The sequence below is a fragment of the Malania oleifera genome, chromosome 7 (assembly GCF_029873635.1).
Source record: "Malania oleifera isolate guangnan ecotype guangnan chromosome 7, ASM2987363v1, whole genome shotgun sequence".
Lineage (NCBI taxonomy): Eukaryota > Viridiplantae > Streptophyta > Magnoliopsida > Santalales > Ximeniaceae > Malania > Malania oleifera.
The window spans coordinates 104,775,448-104,791,554 of record NC_080423.1 but is presented as its reverse complement, the minus strand read 5'-3'; the positions used below and the strand labels follow the sequence as shown (position 1 = coordinate 104,791,554).

General features: G+C 34.1%; 1 protein-coding gene across 1 annotated transcript; it reads left to right on the top strand.

Annotated features, from left to right (window-relative positions):
• Window positions 1-8,318: 8,318 nt before the first annotated feature.
• LOC131160455 (BTB/POZ and TAZ domain-containing protein 1) lies at window positions 8,319-12,550 on the top strand. Its single transcript, XM_058116155.1, has 5 exons — window positions 8,319-8,754; window positions 9,102-9,235; window positions 9,615-9,918; window positions 10,349-10,668; window positions 12,047-12,550. Exons 1-5 carry the CDS (start codon window positions 8,587-8,589, stop codon window positions 12,237-12,239), a joined length of 1,119 nt encoding a protein of 372 aa, XP_057972138.1. The 5' UTR covers window positions 8,319-8,586; the 3' UTR covers window positions 12,240-12,550.
• The last annotated feature ends 3,557 nt before the right edge of the window (window positions 12,551-16,107 follow it).

Sequence of the window (16,107 nt, the reverse complement as noted above, 5' to 3'; positions counted from 1 at the left end):
TACACGACATATATGAAGCAGAAAAGTTCATTTCATGCATATATAATACCATACCAAAGTCTATACGAATAGAGTCTAAGCTCCATAATACAAAACATAACCCAGGGTGCCAACAATACCCAAAATGACAACCCTGTCATAGTCCAAGTACTTACACCAATACTCTACGCAATAAACCAACCACCACGCTCCCAACACTAGGATGCTAGTTCCAGTTACTTGAAAGACCTGAAAACATGTACGTATGATAGGGGTGAGACACATCTTAGTAAGGTAGAATCAGGTTATATTGGTGTGTGGCATATGAGTGTTATCATGACATAAAATATACACAGTTCATTTCCAGAATTTCTTCAAAACAGTTCTAGTATAGTTCTCAACACACACATGATCAAGCAACCCAATGTCATCACACCCTTTGGCACGAAGCCGACCCACATTACACGGAGTCCCCAACACATGGCATAGCCCCAGGCTCCCATGGAATCGTACCGGTATATCTGGTGGATCCACACCCTTTGGTGATCAGCCGGTAAGAGGTGATATTTCACGCTCTCGGATATAGAGTCGGACACTCTTGCCACTAGCAGGTAGTCTTTCACACCCTCGGATATAGAGCCGAACACTAAACAACGAACTGAGTTCCCAAAACCTATAAATCACAGTACGATAATTACTTATAATCTTACTCTTTACAGATTTACCGAAATGGAACTGAAAACTGAGTCTTACCTCGATTTTTTGGTCAAAACCCGAAAACCTCAAAACAAAGATCCGTTCCACAAAATACGTAGAGATTCCTTCCCTGACTTTTAAACTACGCCGACAGGACCCCAAACCGATACTCGTGACGTTCACTTGGACCTTAAATGAAAAACCCTAGTTTAATTAAATAAACCCCAATTGACTCAAATCTTAAGAAAAATGCTTATTTAATACTTTTTAGACTCCAAATAACAATATTTGTTAAGAAATTCCCAAAATAATTTACTTACCCTGATTTTGGGATATTTCCCAAACCTCTCAAACCAATGATCAGCTTCTACAACCTTACAAAGAACGATCCTACGAACCTTGTGGTGGTTCCGGATCGTCAAATCAGGTCAAATCCAGCCTGAAATCAAAGAGAGAAGGGAGAGAAACTGAATTTCTAGAGAGAGAAACGAAGAAAAATCATTTTCTTCGTGTGGAAGCAACCTTTGACCTTTTTATAGACGCTGCTGCCACGTGGATTCGTCGACGAGACACGTGGGTTCTTCGATGAGCCACTGAAGATACTTCGTCAACGAGAAAACACTTTCGTCAATGAAATTCAGAGTTTAAAATTTACTCTCTTGGGATTCCTTCGTCGACGAGGAACAGAATTCGTCGACGATCCCTAAAAGGACACTCGTCAACGAAGACAGAACATTCGTCGACGAGGCCTGTTTTTCCTTCTGCAATTTCTTTCCTTTTTCCCCTTATTATCCTTTTCATTTATTATATTTCCCAATTATTTATAGTTTTAATTTCTGGATCGTTACACTATACATGCATTCTTTTTAACAATTCCAGAAAATAATATATATCAATACATTTCCAATATATCATTATATCAAACCATAAACTCATAACTTTAATTAAAAAATAAAATTATTTTTGTAATAATCAGGAAAAAAAATTAATTAAAATTATTAATTAATTAATTGGTTAAAGACTATTAAATTAATGTATTAAATAAACAAATAAAAATAAGTAGTATAAAAAAAAATTATTAATTAATTAATGAATTAATTAAATGTTATTAAATTAAATAACTAAATAAATAGTAAAAAAAATAGAATAAAGATATATAAATATATATATATATATATATATATAGATATATATAAAAGTTAAAGTATAAGTTTAATGTATATATATATATAAGGTAAGTTAAGTAAGTTAAAAGAAAAAGGTAAAAAAAAAAAAAGGATAAGAGAAGATTAAAGAAGCGTGAACTAGTAGCTTCCGTCTCCTTTTCTCTCTGCATTTCTCCAGCTATTCTCTGCGAGCATCCGTCTCCTTCTCTCAATTTCTCGACTAGTTTGCAGCGGATTAGGAAACGGAAGGTGCCGTTGGATTCCTGGTTCCGCTGCCGACATTTCTATTTGAGCAAATTTTTCATAGGAACGGTTTAGGTACTGCTCTTGGGGAAAGGTAATTTTTCCCAATTTTCTCAATTTTGATGTTAATATGCTGTTAAATCAACGATCATACACCACCACCGGGTCCTAATCGTCGTTATCGTCATTTTGGCGTAGGTAATTTTTCAATTGGGATTTTCTAGACCCTACTCCAAAGCGAGAGTGAGATTTGAGAAATTTGGCAATTTGACTAAATTTAAGGGTATATTTATTTATTGGGTATTTAAGAGCTTAGGAAATATTTAAATAATATTTTATTCAGGAATAATTTATTGGAGTTAGGAATTTTTGATTCAAGGTCCGGGTGAGTGTCGCAGGTATTTTTCGGAGTCCCTATTGGCGGTTCAAGAAACCATGTAAGGAGAAATTATATATTAAATCAGATTTTATTAAATTAAAGGAAATAATTTATGTTATATTATATGTATGTTTTGGTGTGAATTATTAAAATGTCAGCCATAAAATTTATGTATTCTGAGCCTAGAATTGTCGATATAGTTATGTATATGTGAAAGTAAACAAATAAAAGTGAAAAGAATTTTCTGATGAATTAAATAAGAAATGAAATGTATTTTGAGCATATAAATGTTAAATATGGGTTGACTTATGTTATGAGAAATATGTATGAATTTTACTGTTAAATTGTGTGGCATGAGATTCTGTGCAAATATATGTTAAATGTATGAGATGCAGGTTAAGTAAGTAAAACATTGAAAATAAAATGTGATATGGACAATGTTGCCTGTATATGTTAAATGCAACTATGTAAAGGTACGACAGCTAAAAACCGGGTTAACAGATCTAGCTCATTTCTAACTGATGATAGCTAAAAGGAGTTATGTTAAATTCTAACGCATTTCTATGTGGACTAACAAATGGCGGCTAAAGAGCGGCTGTAGAACAAATGAATGAAATGAAAATGTTATGAAATGAAATGACAAGGAATGACAATGCAATGAAATGAAATGTGAAATGTGAATGATACAAATGGGAAAGAGTCACTTAAAGTGAAATACAAGGAAATGTTAAGTTATGAATATGAAATAATGTGAATGATTGAATAACGATGGAAAGAATGATGTATTATGATATTAGAAGTATTTATGTATGTAGAACATGTTACGATTAGGCGAGGCGTACCTTTCGCTTGAGGGTTTGCTGAGTAAGGCGAGTGCACTAGTAGTTACAGATGTGGCAGTAGCCGCATAACGTACTAGGGCAGAGGAAACCTACTTGTATGGGTAGGTAGATTTCCCTATCCTTAAGGCCTTTGCCGATAAGCTATTATTGAACGGTATGAGTACGAGATCAATCTAACACTTAAGGACTTACTGAATAAGATGAGTGCCCTGGTATGCTTTAACTATGATATTTGAGTTGCCTAAATATCAGAGCAGAGGGGTGCTACTTGTATGGGCGGGTAATCACCCCTATCCTCGGGTAATCTCGTGGGTTAAATATTTGTATGTGTTTGATTAGGTTTAGGGAATGATTTTAGAAATTATATTAACGATTTTCAAATGTTAAATAATATGTCATATATAAACTTATGTTGGCCACACACTGTTTTAATATATTGTTTCTTCCCTTACTGAGATGTGTCTCACCCGAATATGAAATTATCTTTTTCAGGATTTCCTCGAGATCGAGCTTAGAGAGCTCGAGATTTTATAGCATTTTTGGTAAATAGAAAGAGAAAATGATATATTTTTATGTTAATTTTGAAATATATATTTTATGTTTTACGATTTATGTTTTAAGTTTTATAAGATATGGATGGTTGTGAAACATATTGGTATTAGTGGATAATGTTTTGGAGACATGTATATATTTGAATACTGGTGGATGATTAATTTATTATGGTTGGTAGTTAGAATTAGTAAACTTTGGTATTATGTTATATGGAAATTATGATTATGTTTTCCGCTGCGTATGTTATGGCTTATGGATCTATCAAGATATTATCAGGTATAACGCGCCGGACCTGAGTTTAAGGGTTCAGGGTGTTACAATTTCTCATGCCACACGATTTGAGTAATAATTCTTAATATGATAATTGTCCTAGAAAAATATAGATTTTGCTGAAAAATAATATATAACCTTTTATAGGGTTTTTCTCAAACTCATAATACCAGGTTTTTTTCCCCCAGAATCTAATTTAAACAAATCCCTTAATTCAAAGATATTCTTAAAAATCTAATTTAATTAAATACTATAATTTAATAACAATTATTTAATACTTCTTGACTCCAAATAACAATATTCGTTAAGAAATTCTCAAAATAACTTACTTACCCTGATTTTGGGATGTTTCCCAAACCTCTCAAACCAACAATAAGCTCCTACAGCCTTATATAGAACAATCCTACGAACCTTGTGGTGGTTCCGAATCGTCTAACCGGGTCAAATTCAGCTCGAAATCGAAGAAAGGAGGGAGAAAAACCAAATTTCTAGAGAGAGAAACGAAGAAAAATCATTTTCTTCGCGTGGAAGCAACCTTGGATCTTTTTATAGACGCTGCTGCCACGTGGATTCGTCGACAAGACACGTGGGTTCGTCGACGAGCCACTGAAGATACTTCATCGATGAGAAGACACTTTCGTTGACGAAATTCAGAGTTTAAAATTTATTCTCTCAAGATTCCTTCATCGACGAGGAATATAATTCGTCGACGATCCTTAGAAGGACACTCATCGACGAAGACAGAACATTCGTCGACGAGGCCTGTTATTCCTTCCGCAATTTCTTTCCTTTTTCCCCTTATTATCCTTTTCATTTATTATATTTCCCAATTATTTATAGTTTTAATTTCTGAATCGTTACACTATACATGCATTCTTTTCAACCATTCCATAAATTAATATATTTCAACACATTTCCAATATATCATTATATCAAACCATAAACTCATAACTTTAATTAAATAATAAAATTATTTCTCATGCCACACGATTTAAGCAATAATTCTTAATACGATAATTGTCCTAAAAAAATATAGATTTTGCTGAAAAATAATATATAACCTTTTATAGGGTTTTTCGTAAACTCATAATACCAAGTTTTTTCCCCCAAAAATCTAATTTAAACAAATCCCTTAATTCCAATATATTCTTAAAAATCTAATTTAATTAACTACTATAATTTAATAATCAAATACTAAAATTTAATAATCAAATACTTTAATTCGATCGGTTCAACTTTAAAATAACAATTATTATAAAAATCTCTATGTTCACAAATACCAATTTAATTAACTCATAATAATAATAATAATCCAAAATTCAATTTCCATATACCAGAATATTCAGAAAAACATGTATATAATCTCTGCGATCTCATATTACAATTTAATCAGTTAAATTATAAAAATTTATGACAATTTATTTCTCTTATCTCACCCCAAGAGAAGTGCCTAGGAAGCACAAACCTAAAATCTGTTCCGATTAATTTGTTAAGGATTGAAGCCGGGACTCTGTGGTGGTATCCGATCGTTAATTTGGTTGAAGATTTGAAAGAAATTGAGGAGAGATAGTGAGTTTACCTTATCCAATAAGTGGTGCCTATAACATTTTAATCACAAATCCACTCCAGTTAAAATGTTGGTGGCAAAGATAGAAACCTAAGAGTATTTTCCGTTCTCCAATCGACACATGTTTGGCTGAGGAAATCGAGGAGAGAGAGACGGAGACACGTAAGGAGAGAGAGAGGCAAAGAGAGAGATAATCCCTTAGGAAATTTAACATCTTTGGAGAGAAGGATTTCTATATATATAATTACAATATTATATTATATTATATTAATATGTTATTAAATTATATTATATTAGTAAATTATTAATTAATTAGTTAATTAATTATTTTATTTTATTTTATTTTGGATCACTATCTTTAAATATTTTTGGGATCGTTACAGTTATACAAAAAAAAAATTGAAACTAAGTATGAAAAAATAAATACAAAAATAAAAAATAAACACTTCATTGAAAATTTGAATTGAAACTAAATAAAATTTTTTATTCCAAGTTGCATTTAATTTTTAAATAAATTGTACCCCACTAGCAAATATACTAACAAAGCCATTTCAATAAGACCGACATAAAAATATTGAACATAAAGTAACCATAATATATTTATTTTACGAATTATAAAGAAAAATAAAAATTTTACATATGTAGTTTAGTTTATTTAAATAAATAAAAAAATTAAATGAAGACGATGATTTATTTAATACACATGGATCATAGTTGGCAAAGACACCTACTGTCATTTGGGATAATTAAAAATTTTATTTATGAAAGACAAATTAAACACGAATTTTTATAAGTAACATGTAAGGGAAAGATCTAAGAAGCAACACTCCTTTATAAAAAAGTGCTCCTAATTTAATTGCACAGTGCCGCCCACCCCGCCGGCCGCCGTTACGTACCTGTTTGGGTCAAATTCAAAGTATGCTGGAAAAAAATAAAAATAAAAATGCAGGCATGAGATTCTTTTGGTAAGCTGTTCCTGTACGGAACCAATCGTTGCCTTCCATGTGGATCTGGTCAAAGTGCCCTCAACGTGGACGTTTTTGATTGGTCCTTACTAAAAATATAAATTAATGATGCATTTGGGAATTTAAATTTAGATAAATTTGAATAAATTTTGATATAAATTTAAATTGAAAGTCTCTCCAAACAAGCGTAAAAGATTTTAGTAAAAAATATAAACTTTCCCTACCCTGTATTTGTAACTCCTAAGCATGTAGTATGGATTTTTAATTTAAATTTGAATAAAATTTAATACAAAGTTATATTAAATCTCATTTAGATTCATAAAAATTGTAATCTAAAATTTAAAATTCAAAATCCCAAATACTATCTTGAAGTTGTACAAATCTTTTAAGTTGTTTTTTTTTATAGAATTTTACAAAAAATACCTTTTCTTAAGTTTAAAAAATGTACCATTTTTTTGATATATAATTTTTGAACAATTACACCTCCCATTTTTCACTTGTATTTTCTTCTAAGGACAAAAGACATTCACCTCCCTTTAAATTAAATGTAAACCTTTTAATTTTGAGGTTTAAAAAATTGTGTAAACCATTTTAAGGTATGACAAAAACCTTTTCTAAAGTTCTTAAAATCTTACAAACCTCTCTTAATATGTTTGATACTTTGGAACACTTGTACCTTTTTTACAATTTTCTTGGTAAAAAATTTTAAAAGTTTGTATCCTCTTGCCAAATCTAAAAAGCGATTTATAAAATTTTTTGCTCAAAAAAGGGCAATGTTTTTTTACCAAAACATAAAATGACATTTATAAAATTTTTTAAAACTTCAGATATGCCCATATCTTTTTGTCAAACTTTAAGAAAAGTTTGTGTCTTTCTATTTTCTAAAATTATTTACATAAATTTCGACTTGAAGCAAACTGCAAATTATATTCATTAATAAAGGGACTAACCCCATAGGATAAGCTTTTAATATGGTATCCTTACACAATAGAAGTCCAAAGGACATTCCATGGCAAATTTCCAATCATTACATACATCAAAGTTAATGTCATTAGCTAGTTATTATAATTTTAATTAATAACTTAATCAAGGTTTTCGCTGATTGCCTATGTTTCAGCCTGCAATAAAGAAGATATAAAGACCTTGTCTCCCGATATTCTGATCTACAAAAAATTTTTATCCCTCAAAATAATGGATGCCATTGTCTTTTTCGAATTCTTATCCCATATTATATCACACTAAATTGATTTTTTTTTACCAATTCTATTGATTGTCAGCTCTTCCCTTTTGTTTCATTTTTCTATCAACATTTATTCCTTACAACCATAGAAAAGGAGTTTGAATTTGTTAGGATGTCGTAGTTAACATCCTCCAATTCTCATAAATAGATAGGATAAGTGTCATTTTTTTTTTTGGCTCCTATCTTTCCTTAAGTTTACGAATATTTTTAACTGGAGAGTTTATTACATTGGGCAGTCCAATCACATCCATCTTTGATTCTTTAAGATGTACATAATTAAGTTACTCTTGCATGGTATAGTCACCGCGCACGAGAGAGGACCACCAACTTGTGCCACATGGAATGGATTGGACATGCCGAGACACGTCAGACTGAGTAGACTCTTAAGTCTTAATATACTCGGCCTTGCAGGCGCTGACGAGGCCGCTTATCGCTGCCAGCCTCACCGGCCTGTGCCCGCACGGAATCTTCAGAAGGGCAGGGGCAAAATTGGAAAGCGATTGAGTTTTCCTCTCCTTGGAGAGTGCTAACCACGCGCGGAAAGAGGAGCGTGGGATTCAGCACGCCTGTAATTCATTTTATTTTCTTTAATTTGTCTCCTTCCTCTCCTCTGGTGTCTATAAAGGCAGGACAACCCTCTAAGGTCTCGCAGAAGAACTCATTCAAGACGTTCATTTATATCTGTTTATGGAAGACAATCGCAATATGCCTATGCCGGCGAACAGTTCCGCCTGTGATCTGCACGGACTTCCGTCGTTCGTGGTTGATAAGATAAGGGCCGGTGAAATGCCCCCGCCCGACGTCCAAGTCCTCACATCCAGCGGACTTCGCATCCCTGCGCACACTGGCATCTTGGTACTGCATCGCTCTGATTTTCTATTCACACATCCTCAACTGGTTCGCGTTTCTGTAGGAGCAAATTCATTCGGAAGATTTAATCTGTTTTTTAAACTGAAAATAGGATCGAAAATGCGAACTAAATAAAAACCGAAGTGCGATTTTTTAATTGTTGTTCTGTTTCTCCCTTCCAATTCCGTGTTTCTGATAAAGTTAGAGGAGAACTTTATTAATTTTGATTTTCAGAAGCGAGTTTTTGTTCTATATTTCAATAAACATTTCATTCCGAAGGGATTTTGATTGAAAATCAGTGACACAGCCGACTAATTTTTATTTGTTTTTGGATTTGTTATGTGAAATCGAAGGCTTCAGCGTCGACGGTGCTGGAAAGCATCTTAGATCGGCCTCGCAAGCATCGGAGATCAGAGAGAGTGATTCCGATTCTCGGCGTTCCTTGCGAAGCAGTCGCCGCGTTTGTTCGATTTCTCTATTCCGTCAGGTCAGTCGCCGTCCACACGCCTTTCTCATTTTTTTTAAACTCACCTCAATCATTGCATCTCAGCCGTTGATTCGAGATCTGCGTCCTTGCCCCGAATCGATCTGACGGCTGTGGTGTCGAAGTCAAACCCAAAGTCTGACTCGAATTTTCAATTTTCTTTGCGCGTGTTCTTCTAAATTCATTGTATTTATACAATTAAATAAAATTAAATTGAGGATGCGTGTGGAGTTGATCTAGCCGTTCATCCTCCATTTCATGACACGCGGCAGATTTCTAGCCTCGCGTATTTTTACCGTTGGCCGGTTTGATAATTGTTTAGATTTTTTTTTTGAGTAGGCAGTTGAGGAGGGTGAAATGACGAAAACGCCCTTGTATGCAGGTGCACTGAAGAGGAGATGGAGAAGTACGGGATTCATTTGCTGGCTCTGTCCCACGTGTTCTCGTTGCCGCTGTTGAAGCAGAGATGCACCAAGGCTTTGATCGGACGGCTGACGGTGGAGAACGTGGTGGACGTGCTCCAACTGGCGAGGCTCTGCGACGCACCCGATCTTTACCTGAAATGCATGAAGCTCGTGTCTGCGCATTTCAAGGCCGTGGAGGCGACGGAGGGATGGAAGTTCCTGCAAGATCACGACCCCTGGCTCGAGCTCGAGATTCTTCAGTTCATGGACGAAGCTGAATCGGTAATTTCAATTTATTAGCTTACCCTTCCATTTTAAACTCAAAAAATCATTTGCGAATTTGAAAAATCGAGCTGTTCAGTCACAACATTTGCAATTGGGATTTTGGGAAATAATTAAAAGCTCGAGCAAGAGACTATAGTCCGTAAGTCAATGCAGAGATGCGTAATTCATCAATTACTGAAAATAGAAATTAATAATGATTTGTAGAAACCCCATTAACTCCAATTGAAATTAAGCTAAAAATCTTTTTGCGAATTTAATCGAGCTGTTCCGTTAAAAATTGCAATTGGGATTCTGTATTCATAATTCGTGGCTCGAGCAAGAGATTGTTGTCCACAGTCCATTGCGTAATCGAACATTGCTTTTCTAAAATTTGAAAATGGAAGTTGGGATTTGGTTGATTAAAAATTAATGGTTGGTTTGTGAACAGAGGAAGAAGAGGAGTAGGAAACAGAGAGAGGAACAGAGCGTGTACTTGCAGCTGAGCGAGGCAATGGAGTGTTTGGAGCACATATGCAGGGAGGGGTGCACGAGCGTGGGCCCTTGTGACGCGGATCCGAACGAGAAGAAGGCACCGTGTGGGAAGTTCGGCACGTGCGAGGGTCTGCAGCTGCTGATCCGTCACTTCGCGGCTTGCAAGAAGAGGGTGAACGGCGGAGGATGCTCGCGGTGCCGACGGATGTGGCAGCTGCTCCGCCTTCACTCCTCCATCTGCGACCAACCGGAGCATTGTAGGGTCCCACTTTGCAGGTAACTCTTCTTACCAAAGTGCTAAACGACTTGGTTTTGATGACCCCATGCCAGCCAGCGCCAGTATAGGCTATTTTGTCTCTGTCTTCGTATGCTTTATTTTTTTTGCAAACGTGCATGGGGGATGGGGTTGTGACCTTATCAGTTATCGCTTATCTGCGGGCACTTATTTATTTATTTTTAAAAAGAAATAGAGAAAAACGAGTGTGTGGGAATCTGGGCTTTTATGGAGTGGGGAAGGGCTTATTTGTTTGGGCCTTGGGGGCGGCTGATGGGCCGTCGCTATCTCATGGGCTGTACACCTTTTCGAAACTTACTTCCAAATTACACCCATATCTTAGCTGTCGCAGTCGTTGTCGGCCCAATGGGCCGGTAAATTGTTAATCTCCCAGTGTTAGCTTCCCTCTAAATCGCACGCACAAGAAAAAGATATTTAAGAAGAAGACAGCGACATGCTAATAATAGAGTAATACATCCAACCCAACGAGGTCTGCACCTTATTCATAAGGTGGTCGACAAAAATGTATATACCAAACTTTGTCAACACTTTTCTCAAGTGGGATAATAATAATAATATTATTATTATTATTATTATTATTATTATGACATGCTTAGATTCATAATTAATATTATAGGGGGTAGAACTTATAAGAATTTCTAAGTTAATTAGTGACATTTAAGTGCTCTTTTATCTTTAGAAATTATATTAAGTATATACAAAAAGAAGGGCAAAAGATATTGACATTCCTTGAGTTTAGAATTAAAAATTAATTACCTTCCTTTAAAATTTTAAAAAGTCCAAAGACCTCCCTGACCTTTCCATTATATTTTGTAAGAGATAAAAATTTTGAAGGGCACAAGTATTCCAAAAATTAAATCTCAAAGAAAGTGTATGAGTGTTTTGAAATCATAGGAGTGTTGTTTAGTATTTTTAAAATCTCAGTAAAAGTGAATAGTTTTTTTTTTTTGTCTGACTTACCTAAAAAGAGAATCCATTCTTTGAATGAAAAATGGACAAATATGAAAAGAAAATGAAATTTTTTAAAAAGCAAGCAGAAGGTTCTAGTTTCATGGAACGCCTGTGGGATATTGCTTTAAAAATATCTTGGGAAAAGAGCAGTAATTAATGTCCTATGGTGCTTCTCTTTTTACTAGTGCCTTCGGTTTAAAAAAATCTAGGTTGATGGGACCAGATATTTTGTACGAGTCCCTTTCCTTGTTGGTTGCATATTACTTTTCTCCACAGCGACTTACTGTTTTTTTTCCCCCGGGAGACTTGTGCACACATTGGTTCGGTAGTGTCAGAATCTCTAATTAGTGAATTAAGTAATTTGAGAATGAAATAGTTGACCATGATGAGAATGGCTTCTACGTGCAGGCAATTCAAGTTGAAAATGCAGCCAGAGAAAAAGAGAAAGGAGGAGGCGATGTGGAGGCTACTAGTGAGGAAGGTGGTATCAGCAAAAGCCATCTCCTCCTTGTCCCTCCCCAAGAGGAAGAGAGAAGACCAAGAATCAAGGGAGACCGAGCTGGTTAATGGTCATGGCATTGCCAGCTTCAGACGCCTATGATCATATTCATTTATTTTACTCCTCAAAACTACGTTAGTGAAAGAGAGACAGAGAGGCATGAGTTGGGTATGTCGTAAATGGGAGTTGTTCTTTTTGGTTTTTGGTTTTTGTGGACTGTATTTTATCTGGGGTCAAGTGTAATTAGGGGATAATATAGGGGTAGATATAGATATATAGTTTGGGAATGATAAATGTATTAAAGAGTAGTACTAGTGTTTGTGTTGAGTGATGGTGCGTGTCATTGTATGTCTCACCTTTTATGCAGAGTTGATATACGCACTTCCTCTTACTATAAATTCAAGTGTTTGCAATTCATGTTTCACATTATTACTAGGGGTAATGAGTCAAGCTAAAATTTGATATTTTGATTATAGCTTGGGTACATAAACAAAAACAATGTATCTATTATAATAGATACATTGTTTTTGTTTGTTATATAAATACCAACCATGTCACGTAACAACATTTTGAAATTTAATGTGTCAAAATAAATAACACTTTACCTAAATTAAACAAAGAAAGTTATTTTTGACATCAAGGTCACTTGGTTTGAGAGCAACAAGAATATGTGCGTATAATGAATTGTCTTTTCTTATTTTACATGACAAAAACAATATTATGATCTGGATATTGTAAAATAATTTCACTTTTAAGAAATTATAAAAGAACCGTACCTATGCAAGATCATACTTTACCTAATAGATGTAATTATGAATCCTATATTTTTATTTTGCTTAAAATGACATTTTTATAGATTAAGTAAGTGAAAATCAAGTAGGATTGACTATTACATAACTAACACTTGATCTTGTAATTTCTTCTCATGGTACACGTTATGAGGTTAATAACAATCAAATTTTGAATTGGAATCATTTTTTTAGTTGTTTGTTTAACACATAAAACACATTTACAATTTTATTTATAACCTATGCTCTTTCTTCATGCATCAGTACTCCAATTAGTGAGTATGCTGCTTATTGATTAATTTACTAAAGTTTTCTTAGAAATTTCTTCTCTTTGTGGGTTGAAGGAAAAAAAACATAAATTATTGAATTTGAAAGGTCCAACAAGTGATCAACAACCTAGACCATTGAATGTTCGTGGAAATTAAAACTCAAGCAGCAAGCAGGCATTCTTTATCAAATTAATAAATGAACAACAACACTAAAAAAATCATCCTACAGAGTATAGGCATCATCAATGAGATATTTTAATATGTTCAACTTGAAGATTTTCTATTGCTAGGTGATATTTTAGTTTCAACTTGAGAATTTTTTATTTTGTAGGTTTTGAGAGTAGGGTGGGTTTGGTGTAAGTTACAATATAGTTGTCAACCATACTCATTCTTTGAATCTTATTAATTAGATTATACTCTTTTTACTTATTATTTGGAGGAATATATTTTGAGAGACATTATTTGCACTCAAAGAAAGTATCTCGCATTTCACTTTTAGTTTTTAATGTATCAAATGATAATTTTTACTCCCTTTGAATCTGACAAAAAGATCTTTTTGAGACTTCAAAAATCTGAGGAAATTGACATGAGATTTTAAAAAATCTCACAAGTCACACTTGACATTTGATTTGTCTTCTTCTTAATATTTTTTTCAAATATAAAAGGAGGTCTGTGTCTTTTTGACAAACCTCATAAGAGACCTATAGAATTTTTTTTTTCCCTTTTTTGATGACCAGGAGCCTTGGGCAGTGAAGCATGGAAGCTAAGACCTCTTGTAGTCCATCTTAGCCACGCCTTGAAAAGCAAGATTTTTAGAATTTTTACAATCTCAAGGGAGGTATATGAGATTTTTAAAATCTTAGGGTGAAGTTTCTATCTTTTTATCAAATCTCATGAGAGATAAAAGACATATTACCCACAAGAGAAAAAAACAAAAAATAGGAGAATGAACAACATTTTTCTTTAAAGTGTGAATAACACCTTCTTTTTTTTTTCCCCACTTGTTTTATATGAATTATAAGCTTTATTTTAGTCAAATAAAATCAGACTAGGATACTGCATATGCTTGAATAACATTAACAAGTTGCGTGCGGTTTATGTATTAAGTTTACTTACAAAAAAAATTCAATGGAAGAGTTTGTGCGACACAAGAGGACAACTCTGCTATGTAGCCCAAACCCAAACTTTTTTTTCTTTGAAAATAGAATGGCCTAATTGATTAACAAACCCTTTAGGGCGCATTTGGGATCATGCAATTCCCTTTGGTCTCCAGCCTCAGCTCCATCCACTTGCTCACGCAGGAAAAAGGTGCCAATACCATGATGTTCAGCCTGGGCACTCAATGTAAAGTTTTGCCTTTTCTTGGTCAGTTCAAAATTCCCTTTTGTTTCCAAGCAGGCAAGCATGCACATTGACCCTTTTTTTCTAAAGGCTGGTAAGACTTTATGCCCTTATTGTGTAGAGAAAGTGGCATGTGCTGGTGGAGACAGCCAAATATGAATTCCCCTTGTGGCCCTAACATGCTTCTTCCTTCTGCAGTCTAAAAGTTTCAATTACACTCTTTTGCTTTTGCAGTCTAAGCAGCTGAAGAGGTTCCCCATGAGGACCTGCATCATCATGCTATGAGGTTTTTGTGCAAAGGGTCCAACTGCTAAAAAAAATCTCTAGCGATGATTTGTAAAAATTGTTTGGTGTTCCTGATATTGTGCAACCCGTTTCTTCCGCTTTTTCTTTCTACCATGTCCTTAATAGTGGTTGGTTATTCGTTACTTCCACTACCGAAATGAAAACCGGGCATTTCATGGATCAAAAAATGAAAACTGAGCAATGTTACATGGTCTAAAAATGCTGAAACACTATTCGTTTTCGTGACTCTCCCGTGTACTTTTAGTGGTGGCACTTGTAGGAATAATATGAGAAAAATGGTGTAATACTGAAAATTTGCTTCAAAGCACGTTACAATGTCGTTTTCCTTAAAATGTTATTTGCTCCCATCAGATTAGTGTGTATTGGGTCAGCAAATACGTTTTCAGGATACAATGAAACCCAAATTATTATCTAATATCAGTTTACGTTATATACAAATGAAAATTGATCACAGACACCATTAGAGTAATCTAAACATATTTTCTGGAATTCTATTTCTGCAGGAAATAGAATTCAGATTTGAAAAATATATAATTTGAGGAAACTTTTTGTAAGAAAGAGAAGAAGATAATGATGAATTTTTTTTTTTTTTTTTTCGTGGAGTTAGCTCTGTCTTTATATAGACAAAATCATGCCTTTTCTGAAAAGTTGCATCTGTTTCGAAAGGTTGCATCTGTTCCAAAAGGTTGCATCCGTTCCGAAATGTTGCATCTCTTAACTAATTTTAAGAGATTATTTCATCTTGTCATTTATTAACGACCTTTTCTTTTCCACTTTTTCCAATGTGGATCAAACCCACATAACTTTAAATTCTTTAGAAAATTCATCAAAGAAGACTTTGAAAACCCACCCATAAAATTGTATATTTTAAAAAATAATTCAACATTCCCCCACCATTTTCAAAATATAGATGAAAAACAATTTATTTAGATAAGAGGTAATTTATGTATAAATGAAGGTATTTTTAGAACTTGAATCTTCACTTAGTGAATACATATCAAAGTTAATCAAGATAACATTGTAGACGAACTTTGAACTAGCAATCCTCTTTTGATTAACCGGATACACATCACACACAAATTATCAAATCTTTGGGTGTTACCAAAAGCCGACGCGTGGATTGGCCTCGTGTCTATATCCCAGTTTGATGAGTGTTTTAGAGATAAATCCATTTCTCATAGGAAGCGGCACCACTTCCGACACTCATATAGGTAGGTTTATTAAAGGTATCCCTTTAATTAAAGTACCTCACAGAGCCTGTTATAA

What these genes read in the sequence shown, in the direction of transcription:
- LOC131160455 (XM_058116155.1), top strand. Translation starts at nt 8,587, where the DNA reads ATGGAAGACAATCGCAATATGCCTATGCCGGCGAACAGTTCCGCCTGT. An exon ending in CGATTTCTCTATTCCGTCAG is followed by an intron (nt 9,236 to 9,614) that starts GTCAGTCGCCGT and finishes CCTTGTATGCAG; the next exon opens with GTGCACTGAAGAGGAGATGG. An exon ending in TCATGGACGAAGCTGAATCG is followed by an intron (nt 9,919 to 10,348) that starts GTAATTTCAATT and finishes GTTTGTGAACAG; the next exon opens with AGGAAGAAGAGGAGTAGGAA.